This window comes from Manacus vitellinus, unplaced genomic scaffold (assembly GCF_001715985.3).
Source record: "Manacus vitellinus isolate BGI_N305 unplaced genomic scaffold, ASM171598v3 scaffold_1_pilon, whole genome shotgun sequence".
NCBI classification, from domain to species: domain Eukaryota; kingdom Metazoa; phylum Chordata; class Aves; order Passeriformes; family Pipridae; genus Manacus; species Manacus vitellinus.
Genome location: NW_021939396.1, coordinates 120,270 through 137,185, shown reverse-complemented (window position 1 = coordinate 137,185; position 16,916 = coordinate 120,270). Strand labels below are relative to the sequence as shown.

The 16,916-nt window shown below is 51.7% G+C and overlaps 1 protein-coding gene across 1 annotated transcript in view; it reads right to left on the bottom strand.

The window, feature by feature from the left end:
• The window catches only part of ZC3H3 (zinc finger CCCH-type containing 3), a 129,847-nt gene extending 113,504 nt beyond the window's left edge, over positions 1-16,343 (bottom strand). The window contains exons 1-4 of the mRNA XM_029959255.1: positions 16,298-16,343; positions 12,063-12,796; positions 11,335-11,870; positions 7,917-8,113 (exon numbers count right to left, since the gene is read on the bottom strand). Of these exons, the coding sequence (XP_029815115.1) occupies positions 7,917-8,113; positions 11,335-11,870; positions 12,063-12,796; positions 16,298-16,343 (1,513 nt within the window). The remainder of the gene's footprint in view (positions 1-7,916; positions 8,114-11,334; positions 11,871-12,062; positions 12,797-16,297) is intronic.
• Between the last annotated feature and the right edge of the window lie 573 nt (positions 16,344-16,916).

Sequence of the window (16,916 nt, the reverse complement as noted above, 5' to 3'; positions counted from 1 at the left end):
CAGAGGGGGAGAAGCACAGTGGATTCCCAGACTTGGGAATATTCCTGTCCCATTCATCATCCCACAGTTTTTTTGGACCAGACCTCACAAAACAAACCATTCCATGATCAGGAGACAACAGGAACCATCCAGCCCAAAATATTTACGGAATTAGGACACACAAAGAAGGAAAAATCCCTGGAGAACCTCCTGCTTCCAGCCCAAAACATTTAAGGAAATAAGACACATAAAGAAGGAAAAGTTCCTGGAGAACCTCCTGCTTCCAGCCCAAGCAAGCCCTGGGAATTCCTGCCTGGAATGGGACATCAGAGAGGGGGAAAATCCACTGAGGAACCTCTGTGATATTCCTGGATCCCCACCCTTTGGAATCCCATTAAACCCCTTCTCCGCCGTTCCAAAGCAACCCCATCCAGGCGGATCATTCCCAAACGATCCCAAACCCAAACCCTGCTGGATTTTCCCGCCTCCAGCCTCCTCATCCCCTCGTTCCTCCTCTTTCCAATTAAATCTCCGACAACACGAGGTCAAACTAAAAAAAAACAACAAAAAAACCCCAAAAAACGAGCTCACCTCATCCGGGAGGAAAATTGATTCCCTCTTTTTTTATTTTTTCCTCCAACCCCCCCCCTCCTTTTCCCTCCATCCCCATCCCAGGGTTTTTATGGACTCTCTTCCCGGCGATCATTAGTAATTCAATTTTCTTTTTATTAGCCCCCTTATCTGCTGAGCAATAGAGTGACCTCTCTCACACAGAGAGGGGGGGGGTGAGGAGATGTTTCAAACCTCCTCTTCTTCTTCCCCCCTGATTAATTTTGCCAGTTAAGGCAAAGAAAAAAAAAAACAAAAGAGGGAGAAATGATCCGGCTCTTTGCCATCCCAATGAATAAAAGCTTAATGTTGATCGTGATGGAATTTGGGATTGCCGGGGGAGAATTGATGGAACGCGGCAATTACGGAGCGAGGGGAGGGGGGGAGGAACTCCAGAGGAATGGGAGAGAGTTTGTTGTTTTTTTTCTTGCCTTGCTCTGGCCCTGTTGGTTATTTAAAACAATCCAATTTGCAAGGATAATTATATATTAGTGGTTTATCTGCCACCGGGAATGAACAGGGGAATTTTGATACCGGCCCGGCATTAGCAGGTTATTGCTGCAAATTACTCCGTATCTGCTTCCCTTCACATAAAGGGGAAATTAGGCCATCAATAACCGGGAAAAGGTGGGATGGGGGCATGGGAGAGGCACGAGTGCCCTCTGCTGGGCTCTGCGGGTGCTTCCCAGAATCGGGGAATTGCAGGATCGGCCGGGTTGGAAAAGACCTCTGAGATCATCAAGTCCAACCCTGGGTCCAACCCCGCCGTGGTTCCCAGCCCATGGCACTGATGCCACATCCAGTCTCACCTTAAACACCTCCAGGGAAGGAGAATCCACCCCCTCCCTGGGCAGCCCATTCCAATGGCTGATTACCCTCTCTGGAAACAATTTCTTCCTGATATCCAACCTAAACCTCCCCTGGCACAGTTTGAGATTGAGCCCTCTTGTCCTACTGCTGGTTCCTGGGAGCAGAGCCCGATCCCACCCCAGCTCAGGAGTCAGGGAGTTGCAGAGAGTGAGGAGGTCTCTCCTGAGCCTCCTCCTCTCCAGGCTGAGTCCCCCCAGCTCCCTCAGCCTCTCCCCATGGGAATTGTGCTCCAGACCCTTCCCCAGCCTCGTTGCTCTTCTCTGCACCTGCTCCAGCCCCTCCATGGCCTTCCTGAGCTGAGGGCCCAGAGCTGGACACAGCACTACAGGGGAGGCCTCACCGGTACCCAGTGCAGGGGCAGAATCACAGAATCACAGAATCAGAGAATCATGGAACCATGGAATCATAAAATCACAGAATCACAGAATCAGCCAGGTTGGAAAAGACCTCTGAGACCATCAAGTCCAACCCTTCATCCAACCCCGCCGTGGTTCCCAGCCCATGGCACTGATGCCACATCCAGTCTCACCTTAAACACCTCCAGGGACGGAGAATCCACTCCCTCCCTGGGCTGATTACCCTCTCTGGAAAGAATTCCTTCCTAATATCCAACCTAAACCTCCCCTGGCACAGCTGGAGACCGAGCCCTCTTGTCCTACTGCTGGTTCCTGGGAGCAGAGCCCGATCCCACCCCAGCTCAGGAGTCAGGGAGTTGCAGAGAGTGAGAAGGTCTCCCCTGAGCCTCCTCCTCTCCAGGCTGAGCCCCCCCAGCTCCCTCAGCCTCTCCTCATGGCAATTGTGCTCCAGACCCTTCCCCAGCCTCGTTGCTTTTCTCTGCACCTGCTCCAGCCCCTCCATGTCCTTCCTGAGCTGAGGGCCCAGAACTGGACACAGCACTCCAGGTGAGGCCTCACCAGTGCTGAGTCCAGGGGCAGAATCACAGAATCAGAGAATCATGGATGTCACAGAATCATAAAATCACAGAATCACAGAATCAGCTGGGTTGGAAAAGACCTCTGAGATCAAGTCCAACCCTGGATCCAACCCCGCCGTGGTTCCCAGCCCATGGCACTGATGCCACATCCAGTCTCACCTTAAACATATCCAGGGATGGAGAATCCACCCCCTCCCTGGGCAGCCCATTCCAATACCTGATTACCATCTCTGGAAAGAATTCCTTCCCAGTATCCAACCTAAACCTCCCCTGGCACAGCTGAAGACCGAGCCCTCTTGTCCTACTGCTGGTTCCTGGGAGCAGAGCCCGATCCCACCCCAGCTCAGGAGTCAGGGAGTTGCAGAAAGTGAGAAGGTCTCCCCTGAGCCTCCTCCTCTCCAGGCTGAGCCCCCCCAGCTCCCTCAGCCTCTCCTCATGGCAATTGTGCTCCAGACCCTTCCCCAGCCTCGTTGCTTTTCTCTGCACCTGCTCCAGCCCCTCCATGGCCTTCCTGAGCTGAGGGCCCAGAGCTGGACACAGCATTCGAGGGGAGGTCTCACAGGGGCACAATCCCTTCCCTGCTCCTGCTGCCACACTGATCCCGATCCAGGCCGGGATCCATTGGATTTTTTGGCCCCCTGGACACCCCTGGGCTTGTGTCCTGCTGTCCATCCTCACCTCCAGCTCCCTCTCTCTCTCTCTCCAGCCCCTCTGTCCCAGGGGATTGTTGTGGCCCAAGTTCCAGGATGGATTCTCCCGGAAAACCGACGGTTCTCCCACAAAATGGATGATTTTTCCCCATGATTTCCATGATTTTTCCTGGCCAGGGAGCTGCCACTGCCCTGCCATTAAAAACACATTAAAAGACATAAAAAGGCACAAAAAGCACACAAATAGATACTAAAAGATATCAAAAGACATTAAAAGACACATAAAAAGGCACAAAAAGACCCAAAAAGACCCCAAAAGAAACAAAAAAGACACAAAAAAGGAACAAAAAGACACAAAAAAGACACAAAAGAGGCACAAAAAGGCACAAAAGCCACACAAAAAGATACATTAAATGACAGGTTAAAAAACATTAAAAGGTACCAAAAAATGCACAAAAAAAAGGCACAAAAAGGCACGAAAAAAAGGAATTAAAATTAAATGCATTAAAAAGGCACAAAAAAAGGAATAAAAAGGCATTGAAAAGCCATAAAAAGGCATGCAAAGGCAATAAAAGGCAAAAAAAAGCAATAAAAGGCAGAAAAAGGCACAAAAAGACCCAAAAAGACCCCAAAAGAAACAAAAAAAGACAAAAAAAGGCATTAAAAGGCTCAAAAAGACAAAAAAGGCACAATAGAGAGAAAAAGGCACAAAAAGGCACAAAGAACACACAAGAAGACACATTAAGAGAAACATTAAAAGACACAAAAAGGCACAAAAAGGCACAAAAAGAAACAAAAAAGACAAAAAAAGGCATAAAAAGGCACAAAAAACACACAAAAAGACACATTAAATGACACATTAAAAGACATTAAAAGGTACCAAAAAAAGCACAAAAAGGCACAAAAAGGCATAAAAAGGCACAAAAAGGGCATAAAAAGGGCATTAAAGGGCACAAAAAGGCAATAAAAGGCACAAAGAGACTCAAAAGGGCATCAAAAGACACCAAAAGACCCAAAAAACCCAAAAAGAAATAAAAAGAAACAAAAAAGACATGAAATGGCACAAAAAGACACAAAAAAGGCATAAAAAGGCACAGAAAGGCAAAAAAGGCACAAAAAGACATTAAATGACACATTAAAAGACATTAAAAGGCACAAAAAAGCACAAAAAGACAAGAAAAGGCACAAAAAGAGAAGAAAAGGCACAAGAAAGGCAGAAAAAGGAATAAAAAGTCATAAAAACCACACAAAAAGACACATTAAAAGACACAAAAAGGCACAAAAAGACAGAAAAAGACCAAAAAAGGCATAAAAAGGCACAAAAAAGACATAGAAAAGGTATAAAAAGGCACAAAACTACACAAAAAAGGTACAAAAAGACACATTAAATGACATATTAAATGACACATTAAAAGGTACCAAAAAAGGCCCAAAAAGGCACAAAAAAGGTATTAAAAGGAATAAAAAGGTACAGAAACCACATAAAAAGACACATTAAAAGACATTAAAAGACACAAAAAGACACAAAAAGACACAAAAAAAGGCAAAAAAGGGCACAAAAAAGGCATAAAAAGGTAGAAAAAGGCAAAAAAGGGCACAAAAAAACACACAAAAAGACATTAAAAGACATTAACAGACACATAAAAAGACACAAAAAGGCATCATAAGACCCAAAAAGACACCAAAAGACACAAAAAGACCCAAGAAGATCCCAGAAGACCCAAAAAGAAACAAAAAAGACACAAAAAAGGCATAAAAAGTCACATTAAATTACACATTAAAAGACATTAAAAGGCACAAAAATGCACAAAAAAGCACAAAAAGGCAAAAAAGGACACAAAAACACAGAAAAAAGGCACAAAAAAGACAGAAAAAGACACATTAAATGACACTAAAAGGCACAAAAAGACACAAAAAAGACTCAAAAAAGGCTGAGAAAGACACAAAAAACCCCACAAAGGCACAAAACAATATAAAAATGGCAGAAAAAGGCACAAAAAGACTCCAAATGACACCAAAAGACACCAAAACACATTAAAATACACAAAAGAGACACCAAAAGACCCAAAAAGACCCAAAAAGAAACAAAAAAGACCCAAAAAGCAACAAAAAAGACATAAAAAGGCGCAAAAAAATGGCACAAAAAGGCACAAAAAAGATTCAAAAAGACCAAAAAAGACACAAAAATGCACAAAAAGACACAAAAAGACACTTCCCTGCTCCCCCATCCCATTGGAACCACCCGGATTTAGGACACTCTCCAATTTCCAAGGGGTTCTTAAACATTCCCCTGAATCCAAGGAGGATTTTGGAATTAATTCCCAAAGAATCCCAAAGCGACTCCTGCCGGTTTGCCCCATTCCGTTGGTTCCCTGATCCCAAAAGGGAAGGAATTCCCACCGGGGGAAATTCCAATCCCAAGCCAAGGCTGGAAAAGCTGCTCCATGGATGGGATCGACGGGATCCGTTTGGATCCAAGCTGGGAATTGCAGAGTCGGGAGCTGGACGAGCACCTGGGAAAGGGAGGAGCAATTCCAAGCTCGGATCCCAAAATCCCGTTGGACGGGACAAACAGGAAACCAGTCCAGCAGGAACCACATCCATGGGGTTGATCCAGCTTTTCCACCCACATTCCAGGGCCTGTTCCACCCTCAGCCTGGACACTCCCCAGCTCTCCCCTGGGATCCCAGGAATGGGATGTTGTTCCTGAACTTCCGTTCCCGGCGCCATTCCCGCCCCGCTCTGCTCCCGGGGTCTCCCGGGAACATCCCCCCAACTTCCCTCCCGCTTGTCCTGAGGGAAATCCAACCCCTATCCACACATAGAATTCCTCAAGAAGCTGGGGCTGCCCAATGCCTGGAATGTTCAAGGACAACCTGGACAGGGCTTGGAGCAACCTGGGATAGTGGGAGGTGTCCCTGCCCATGGCAGGGGGGCGGAATTCCATGAGCTTTCCACTCCCTTCCAACCCAAACCATTCCAGGATTGGAAATCAGAAGGAGGAACCACCCAACTCTCCCAGGGACAAATCCAAAAGCTCCTGAAAAATTCCTTTCACGCACACACCAGGAGACAGGGACAAGCAGGACAAGGGAGCCAAGCTTGGAATTCCAGAGCTTGAGTTGGGATACAGGGAAATAAATTGGTTTTTAAGGTCCCTCCCAACCCCTTCCAACTCTGCTCCTGGGAACATCCCACCAACTTCCCTCCCGCTTGTCCGGAGGGAAATCCAACCCATATCCACACTTTGCCCACAGGGAAATCCAAACCTTTCTCCACCCTTCTTGATTTGCCAAAACCAGGAGCACGACCACATTTTCCTACTTTCTTCATTTTCATCCCTATCCAAGGGGAAAAATCCAAACCTTTTCAGTCTGGGAACGTTCCCTTCAATCAGGGATTCCAAATCCAAGCTGATATCCCTGGAACTGGCACTCCCTCCATTCCCTGGAATCTCCTGAGCTTCCAGGGATCTGCTCATCCCAGGCTCTCAGTGCTCCTTTAAAAAGGAGTTTTTCAGGAGAAGGATTTCTTTAAGGAGAAGGATTTCTTTAAGGAGAAGGATTTCTTTAAGGAGAAGGATTTCTTTAAGGAGCAGTTTGGGAAGCGGGAATCCTAAATTTATCCCAGAGGATGGTTTTTGGGACACGGAAGGGCTGTGATCCCAATCCCACACGTCACCATTATCCATGGAAAACAAACTCGTGTTGTATCCAACTCCTCTGGTCTGGGAGATCATGGAAGAGCATCCACAGTGCCCAACTTATTCCCCCTTCTCCAGCTTCTCCCAGGCCCCAGATCCAAAATCCTCTTCCCAGAGTTCCCAAATCCCTCCAAACAAACATGCGGAGAGAAAATTCCTTCAGCTTCTCCTCCCTGTCCTGAACCACAAAATTCCTGTCTTTTCATAGAATCATGGAATGGTTTGGGTGGGAAGGGAGCAGAAAGACCATGGAATTCCAACCCTCCTTCCATGGGCAGGGACATCTCCCGTTATCCCAGGTTGCTCCAACCTGGCCTTGGACAATTCCAGGGATGGGACAGCCACAGCTTCTCTGGGAATTCCAGCCAGTCCCTCCCCACCCTCCCAGCCAAGAATTCCTTCCCAATATCCCATCTAACCCTCTGGCAGTGGGAAGTCATTCCCTGTTATCCTGTCGCTCCAAGGCCTTGTCCCAAGTCCCTCATCCAGGAAAATACAACATCCCAGAGCAGTGACTGGAATGGAAAATAACTGTAATCCCAAAATACCTCTGGAGACACATCAGAATCCAAATCCCTTTCCCAGCAATTCCCGCTGGCACACAGGGAAAACGTGCTCCACATCCATCCAAAACAACCACATTCCAGGTGGGAGAAGCCTCCTATCCACAAAATTTTCCCTACGGAACAGCCGAACCCAACCCGGAGCTGCAAACGTTCCCGACAACATTCCACGCCCATGGAACGTCAGAGCGGCTCTCTAACACCACAGTGAGAATTCCCAACCCAAGGCAGCCGGATAGGGATGCAAATTCCCACTTCCCAAACAAATGGACTCGTTATCCCTCTAATTATTGCAGGTTTAAGTGAATGAAATCCAAAATGGGACATAGAAATGGGATACAGGGAAGAGATTATGGATTCCTGCCTCTGCCAACCGCTTCCCTCCTGGAATACCATCCTATTGGACACCTGAAAGTCCAGGAAAACCACAGGAAAAGTAAGGAACAGCCTGAAAATTCCTTTGTCTGGAGACGCCAAAGCCCAGGACGGATCTGGGAGAAGGGAGGAGTCAAACTTCTCCTCGGCGTTTGCTCCAGGCCCAACAACACATTCCCAAATCCAAGAGCCTTGGAAGCACTTCGGGGAGCCTTTGGAACGCCTGTTCCTACCTTCCTTGGTGGCCCCCTGTGGATTCCTGGCGGCCGGAATCCTGCGGAGCCTGTGCCTGGAGACCTGGACCAGGATCCTGGGAGAGGAGCGTTTCAGAGTCGCCGAAGGTTTTCCCCGCGTGGAATTTTTCCTCCGGAGGTGGAAGCGGCTCTTGAGGGCGGCACCGGGCAAGACGTTCTTCTTCTCCGTCGGGAAACTGGGAATGGGAAGGGTCACACGGTTAGGAAGGAGGGGAAAGGTGAGCAAAACACTCCTTCTCCAGAGCTCCAGGGAAAAGAGACACCGGAATCCCATCGCGCGGCTCCTCTGGACAAGGGAGAGAAGCTCTGAGGGGAAAATTCCAAGTAAATTGGGAAATGGGAGGAATTTCTGGCAAAGAACAGCCGGAGAAGGAGGGATTTGAGAGTCAAACTCAGGTGTTGCTTTTTGACCAATGGATGTGAGGAATGGAATTGTGGAATCGGGGAATTGCGGAATCATTTCGGTTAGAAAAGAGCGCTGAGATCAAGTCCAATCATTCCCACACCCAGTGTCCTTCTCCAGAGCTCCAGGGAAAAGAGGAGACACCGGAATCCCATCATGCAGCCCCTCCGGACAAGGGAGAGAAGCTCTGAGGGGAAAATTCCAAGGAAATTGGGAAATGGGAGGAATTTCTGGCAAAGAACAGTCAGAGAAGGAGGGATTTGAGAGCCAAACTCACACGTTGCCTTTGGACCAATGGATGTGAGGGATGGAATTGGGGAATCGGGGAATTGCGGAATCATTTCGGTTGGAAAAGAGTGCTGAGATCAAGTCCAATCATTCCCACACCCAGTGTCCTTCTCCAGAGCTCCAGGGAAAAGAGGAGACACCGGAATCCCATCATGCAGCCCCTCCGGACAAGGGAGAGAAGCTCTGAGGGGAAAATTCCAAGGAAATTGGGAAATGGGAGGAATTTCTGGCAAAAAACAGCTGGAGAAGTAGGGATTTGAGAGCCAAACTCACACGTTGCCTTTGGACCTACGGATGTGAGGGATGGAATCGTGGAATCGGGGAATTGTGGAATCATTTCGGTTGGAAAAGAGCTCTGAGATCAAGTCCAATCATTCCCACAGCATTCCAAGGCCACCCCTGATCCATGTCCCTAAGTGTCACATCCACAGGGATGTTCAATCCCTCCAGGGCAGCCTCTGCCAGTGCCTGATCACCCTTTCCAGGAAGGAATTTTTCCCAATATCCCACTAAACCTCCTCTGGCTTGGCTTGAGGTCGTTTCCTCTCATCTCATTCCTTGTTGCCTGGGAATGATCCCAAATCCCACCCGGCTCCCCCCTCCTGTCAGGGAATTATAAGGAGCAGGAAGGACCCCTGATCCCCCTTTTCTCCAGGATGAGTCCCCCCAGTTCCCTCAGCTGTTCCTGCTGCTCCAGACCCTTTTCCAGCTCCGTTCCTTTCCCTCGACACGCTCCAATCCCTCAAGATCCTGGACCTGGGAACCCCAAAATCCCAGGATTTCGGGGGCCTCCTCAGTGCCCAGCACAGGGGGATGATCCAGGATCCCTCCCCTGGTCCTGCTGGACTTGAGCAAGATGGAGGGAGTCTCCAACTGCCAAAAAATCCAAACATTCCCAGTTTTTCCAGGCACGTTGCTCCAGAGTGATTTTCCCAGCACAGACCACCCACAGCCAGTTTTCCCAGCAAAACAAGGGAAAGGCAAGGATGGAAACCCCTGGGAAAACACTGAGTAGAGGAGCTGGAAAACAGGAGCAGGAATCCAGGCACCAGATTCCCAATCCATTCCATGGGTTACTGCGTCACCTGGAGCAGTTTTCCAGGTGGAAAGAACACAGGCAGGAAAATACCGTGGATGGTGCTTCTTCCTGGAATGCTGAGCTCATCTCCCATTCCTGCTCCATCCCAGGGCTTTACAGGGACAGACAACGATCCAAGACACTTCTCCTGTTTTTCCCAAGCTCCAAAATTTTATGGGAATGGGAAAATAAATTGGAAAATAAATCCAACAAAATGCAGCTTCCTGCACTGAGAGAGGAGGTGTCGGAGACCTCAGGGAATCACAGGATCCAACTGTGGATTCCCAACAGCAGCAGGATGTGGAGCTGCTGGAGCGAGTCCAGAGGAGGCCATGGAGATGCTCCAAGGGCTGGAGACAGGTTGGGAGAGCTGGGAATATCCAGCCTGGAGAAGGAAAGGATCCAGGGAGATCTTGGAGCCCCTTCCAGGGCCTAAAGGGGTTCCAGGAGAGCTGGAGAGGGACTTGGGACAAGGGATGGAGGGACAGGACACGGGGAATGGCTTCTCAGGGTTAGATGGGATATTGGGAAGGAATTCCTGACTGTACAGATGGTGAGGGGCTGGGCTGGAATTCCCAGAGAAGTTGTGGCTGCCCCTGAATCCCTGTAAGTGTCCAAGGCCAGGTTGGAGCAACCTGGGCTAGTGGGAGGTGTCCCTGCCCATGGCAGGGGGTTGGAATTCCATGATCTTTCCATCCCTTCCAACCCAAACCATTCCAGGATTCCATGGAATGTTCCCCCCTCAGTTTAGGGGAAGGTTTTCCAGCCCTTCGAGAAGCCACTGTGAGAAGTTCGGGATCTTATTTTCATACCTGGGTTGGAATTCCAAGTGGAATTCTTGGAGGAGAAAACTTTCTCCAGCCTGCCCAAGGTTTGGAAAAGAGACATCCTGTGGGATGTGGAAATTGGGGAACTGAGAAATGTTATCCTGCATTTTGCAACTATTTTCCTTTCCCGAGCCGGGGGGATTTGTTGGGAAGGGACAGCTTTATTTTAGGACGAGAGGGAACGGCCTCAAGTTGTGCCAGGAGAGGGTCAGGTGGGATATTGGGAAAATTCCTTCCTGGAGAGGGTTGTAAAGCATTGGGAGAGGCTGCCTGGAGTCACCATTCCTGAGGGGAATTATCCCTGTGGATGTGGCACTGGAGGACGTGGATCAGGGGTGGCCTTGGAAGCGCTGTGGGAATGTCGGACTCCGTGGGCTCCGAGGGGTTTTCCAACCTCAACGATCCTGGGTTTGTGTTTGGGAATGGCAGGAGGGGCAGGACACAGGGAATGGCTTCCCAGGGTCAGATGGGATATTGGGAAGGAATTCTTCCCCAGGAGGGTGGGGAGGGGCTGAGATGGAATTCCCAGAGAAGCTGTGGCTGCCCCATCCCTGGAAGTGTCCAAGGTCGGGTTGGAGCAACCTGGGATAGTGGGAGGTGTCGGGGGTGGAATTCCACGATCTTTAAGCTCCCTTCCCACCCAAAGCATTCCATGATTCTATAAACATAAATTCTATAAAACACATAAATTCTAAATACATAAATCTTAAAATTTGTCGGAATTCCACAGCCGCAACTCCCACGAAACCCACGGACGCGAAATCCAACCGGCATTTTCCGGAAAAACCCCCCCGGACTCACCCCACGTTCCCTTTCCTCTTGATGATCTTGGTCCGACTCTTCACTTTATAGCTGGACAACGGGGCCTCTCCAAAGGATTTCCCCGCTCCGAGACCCGCGGAAGCGGCGCCCGGAGCCGCGGGAGCGCTTCCGGGACACGGAACGTCGGGAGGCTTCCTGTGATCCTCACACCTCCAGCAGAATGCCGACTTGGAAGTGGAAGGCAGGGTTGGCAGGCTGGAGGCTTTCCACTTGTATTTGCTGGGAGAGACCCCCCCCAGCTTGGATTGCAATCCCGATTTTTTTGTTTTCGCTCCCAAATCCGCCCTGGGGGATGGTTTGGCTCCTCTTTCCGTCCCCCCGAGGCCTTTCCTGGAATTCTCAGCTCGGGGGCTCCCCCACCTCCTCACCAGTCGGCAGCTTTTCCCGGGATTTGCCACCCAGGTGTAGTTGTTCTTGTGGAATTTCGGGGCTTTGCTGGAGACGGGAGACTTGGGAATGACGGGAAATCTGCTCTTCCCTGGAGTCACCCCAAGCTGCGCGGGCGGAGAGGGCACCTTGGCATTCCCAAAGGGTTTAGGGAGCAGGGAAGTGTCCTTGGCATTCCCAAAGGGTTTGGGGAGCAGGGAAGCATCCTTGGCATTCCCAAAGGGTTTGGGGAGCACGGAAGCATCCTTGGCATTCCCAAAGGGTTTGGGGAGCACGGAAGCGTCCTTGGCATTCCCAAAGGGTTTGGGGAGCAGGGAAGCATCCTTGGCATTCCCAAAGGGTTTGGGGAGCAGGGAAGCGTCCTTGACTTCCTCACAGCTCTGTCCCGGAGACGGTGGCTCCGCTTTGATCCGTCCCGAATTCCCAGTCAGCTCTCGACCCGGAAATTCCAAAGGCTCCTGCGGCTCCGATTTCAGCGTCACGGCGCTTTCGCTGCCGCTTCCAGAGGGGGAAAAGCTGCTTCCAGCCACGCTTCCAGGCAGACACACGGTCCTGGACGTGGAACTAAAGGATATGGACAGGGAAGGTCTTCTCTCTTCCGGGTACGGAGATTCCGGGATACTTTTCCCATCGCCCGAAGGAGCCACCGCCGCTTCCCGCCCAGAAAACTCCCCGGAAGCTCCCGCGTCTCCAGCCCTCTGTGGCACTTGGATGCCCACAACGATGTTCCCATCCGTGGTGAAATCCACGTGTCTCTCCGGCGACGATTCCGGAGGCTCCGGAGCCGGGTTGTCCCCGTAGCTCCCGAAAACCCGGGATGTGCCGGAAGCGCTTCCAACCTCGGAGGCCGATCCCGGCAACCGGTTGTCCAGGGAGTATTTCTTCCTCCAGGAGTGAGTCTGGCGCGGGTGGAAATTCCTGGGAGCTTGGAAATTCCTGGAAAACGCTCCCCTCTGGCTGTAGGCGGCGCTCCGGGGGTTGTTCCACCTGGGAGGTGCCACCGGAAGTGGCCGCGGAGCATCCCCATGGATGTTCCTGTGGCTGTTGATGAGACCTGGGAAGGAGGAGACAGAGGGTTGTGAATCCCTTGATCCCGCGGGAATTCGGGAGCCGGAATCGCGACAGGTTCCCATTTTGGTTTGGATAAGCCAAAGGAAAAGTCATGGAATCGTGGAATGGTTTGGGTGGGAAGGGAGCGGAAAGATCACGGAATTCCAACGCCTTCCATGGGCAGGGACATCTCCCACTATCCCGGGTTGCTCCAACCTCCCCTTGGACACTCTCAGGGATGGGGCAGCCACAACTTCTCTGGGAATTCCAGTCCAGTCCCTCCCCACCCTCCCAGGGAAGAATTCCTTCCCAATATCCCATCTAACCCTCTGGCAGTGGGAAGCCATTCCCTGTGTCCTGGTAAACCAGGAAAACCAAAGCCCTTTTTCGTCCCTGGAATGGGCAGACGATGATTTGGGTTGGAATCTTGAAGGTCATGGAATTCCCCCCATTTTCCACAGGTAGGGACACCTCCCACTATTCCAGGTTGCTCCAACCCGACCTTGGACACTTCCAGGGATCCAGGGGCAGCCACAGCTTCTCTGGGAATGCCATCCCAGCCCCTCCCCACCCTCCCAGCCAAGAATTCCCTCCCAATATCCCATCTAACCCTGGGAAGCCATTCCCTGTGTCCCATCCCTCCCGCCATTCCCAAACACAAACCCGGGATCGTTGAGGTTGGAAAACCCCTCGGAGCCCACGGAGTTTAACATTCCCACAGCGCTTCCAAGGCCGCCCCTGATCCACGTCCTCCAGTGCCACATCCACAGGGATAATTCCCCTCAGGAATGGTGACTCCAGGCAGCCTCTCCCAATGCTTTACAACCCTCTCCAGGAAGGAATTTTCCCAATATCCCACCCGACCCTCCCCTGGCACAACTTGAGGCCGTTCCCTCTCGTCCTGTCCCTCGTTCCCTGGGAGTGATCCCAAATCCCATCTGGCTCCTCCCTCCTGTCAGGGAATTGTAGGGAGTGAGAAGGTCCCCCCAATCCCTCTTCTTCCTCCAGGATGAGCCCCTCCAGCTCCCTCAGCCATTCCTGGTGCTCCAGCCCCTTCCCAGCTCCGTTCCCTTCAAGGAAAAACTCCAAGACTTCGCTGCTGAATCCCTCTGGAATCCACCACCCCTTCCCAGCGCTTTGATCCACTAAAAAAACCCCCACTTGGATCATAAATCCCTGTTCATTCCGGAGGTTCTGCCTTTGTTTGGCCTCAGTGTTGAGAAAACCTTTCCCAGGAGTGATTCCCAAAGGATTTTGGAGCCTGGCACTTCAGGCAGGGAAGTTTTTCCTCCTCTTCCGGAGCTGCCGGAGGAGCAGAGTCAGCACATTCCTCCTGGAAAAGCCAAGGACTCTGTTTTCCTGCCTCTCCTCCCTCCCCCACGTGGGAGCTCCGGGAGGGAGGTGATTCCCAAATCCTGAGGAGGGGAAGTTGGGGCCTCACAAAGGAGGAAAAAAATTAATTGGAGGGATAAAAATAGAAGGAATCGGTGCTAAAAAAAATAATCCCGGTGCTCTGCAGAGCTTGGGAAGAGCACATGGATCCACTGATCCCATGGATCCTCTGATCCCATGGTTCCACCCCTTCCATGCTGAGGATGAAGGGATGGAGGGCCAGGGGCACAGGGAACACTCCCTTCCCAAAGCCAGGGGGATCCCAGATCCTTCAGGGAGCAGCAGGGTGGGAATTCCAACCCCCCCCAGCGCTCCGTGGGCTCTGCTCCCTTTCCCCCTTCTCCCAGAACTCCTGGATCCTCTTCCTTCCCTTTCCCCTTCTCCCAATACTCCTGGATCTTCTCCCTTTCCCCCTTCTCCCAGAACTCCCAGATCCTTTCCCTTCCCTTTCCCCTTTCTCCCAACACTCTTGGATCTTCTCCCTCTTCTCCCAGAACTCCCAGATCCTTTCCCTTCCCTTTCCCCTTCTCCCAAAACCCCTGGATCCTCTCCCTTTCCCCCTTCTCCCAGAATTCCTGGATCAACTTCCTTCCCTTTCCCTCTTCTCCCAATACTCCTGGATCTTCTCCCTTTCCCCCTTCTCCCAGAACTCCCAGATCCTTTCCCTTCCCTTTCCCCTTTCTCCCAACACTCTTGGATCTTCTCCCTCTTCTCCCAGAACTCCCAGATCCTTTCCCTTTCCTTTCCCCCTTCTCCCAAAACCCCTGGATCTTCTCCCTTTCCCCCTTCTCCCAGAACTCCTGGATCCTATTCCTTCCCTTTCCCTCTTCTCCCAACACTCCTGGATCCTCTCCATTTCCCCCTTCTCCCAGAACTCCTGGATCTTCTTCCTTCCCTTTCCCCTTCTCCCAACACTCCTGGAACCTCTCCCTTCTCCTCACTCCTTCTCCCAGAACTCCTGGGTCCTTTCCCATCTTCTCCCAGCATTCCTGGTTCACTTCCCTCTTCTCCCAACACTCCTGGATCCTCTCCCTTCTGCTTCTCCCTTCTCCCAACATTCCTGGTCACTTCCCTCTTCTCCCAGCACTCCCAGATCTTCTCCCTCCCCTTTCCCCCTTCTCCCAGCACTCCTGGATCCTCTCCCTTTCCCTCACTCCTTCTCCCAGAACTCCTGAGTCCTTTCCCACCTTCTCCCGGCATTCCTGGTTCACTTCCCCAGTCTCCTAGAACTCCTGGATCCTCTCCCTTTTCCTCCTTCTCCCAGAACTCCTGGATCACTTCCCCTTTTCCCCCAGCACTCCTGGATCACTTCCCCTTTTCCCCCAGCACTCCTGGATCCTCTTCCTTCACCTTCCCCTTCTCCCTTTTCCCACCACTCCCAGATCCTCTCCCTTCCCTTCACCCCTTCTCCCGGCATTCCTGGGTCACTTCCCTCTTCTCCCAGAACTCCTGGATCCTCCCCCTTCCCCCCTCTCCCAGCACTCCTGAGTCCTTTCCCATCTTCTCCCAGTGCTCCTGGATCCTCTCCCCTTTTCCCCCAGCACTCCTGGATCCTCTCCCTTCCCCGCTTCTCCCGGCATTCCTGGATCCCTTCCCCCTTTTCCCACCACTCCTGGCTCCCCTCCCTCTCCACTTCCATCACCCTCTGGGCGCTGCCCAGCCCTTCCCCTTCCCAATCTGGGAATCTGGGATCCTCTCCGGTTCCTCCCTAATTCCCCGTTCCTCCCGCAGGACTCGGATCCATTCCCGGCTATTCCCGGCATTCCCATACCTTGGAGCGCCCAGATTTCCCGGCACGGCCGTTCCCATCCCCGGTATTCCCGGTATTCCCATACCTTGGAGCGCTCAGATTTCCCGGCACAGCCGTTCCCATCCCCGGTATTCCCGACTATTCCCGGTATTCCCATACCCTGGAGAGCTCGAATTTCCCGGCACAGCCGCTCCCATCCCCGGTATTCCCGACTATTCCCGGTATTCCCATACCCTGGAGCGCTCGGATTTCCCGGCACAGCCGTTCCGCCATCCCCGGTATTCCCGGTATTCCCATATCCTGGAGCGCTCGGATTTCCCGGCACAGCCATTCCCATCCCCGGTATTCCCGGTATTCCCATACCTTGGAGCGCTCGGATTTCCCGGCACAGCCGTTCCCGTTCCGCCATCCCGGTACCGCTCCCCGTCGTGACGTCATCAACCGGCGCCGCCCCGAGGCCACGTGACCACCTCGAGAGCGATCACGTGGCGCGCGCGGCCGTTGCCCGGCAACGGCGCCGGGACGGCGCGGCCTAAGTCGGGCCTAGGCCTGGGCCTAGGCCTGAGCCTGGGCCTGAGCCCGAGCCTAAGCCTGAGCCCGAGCCCAGCACAGCCCGGGCCAACTGTCCTTTGTGCCCATCTCAGCCTGGTCACCCCGATCGCAGTCTCTGTTCCCAACCCAGCCCGGTCTAACTGTGCCCAGACCTTGTTCCTTCCACAACCCCATCCAGCCTCTCCCATGTTCCCAGCCCAGCCTGGTCCAGCTCTCACCTGTGGGAAAAATTCCTCTTTTAAATTTAGAAAGACGGCGTAAACTCATGAAACAAAAGAAAGAATTCATTCAGCATGCTGGGTCTAGTCTCACACCGAGTTTCTCAGGGAGAAAAGCCCCTTTGGATTTAAATTCCATACATTTCATAGTTTCGCAAAATCTCACCCTTTTCAGATAAGTTTAATATACTCATTTTTGCCTAAAAAAATCA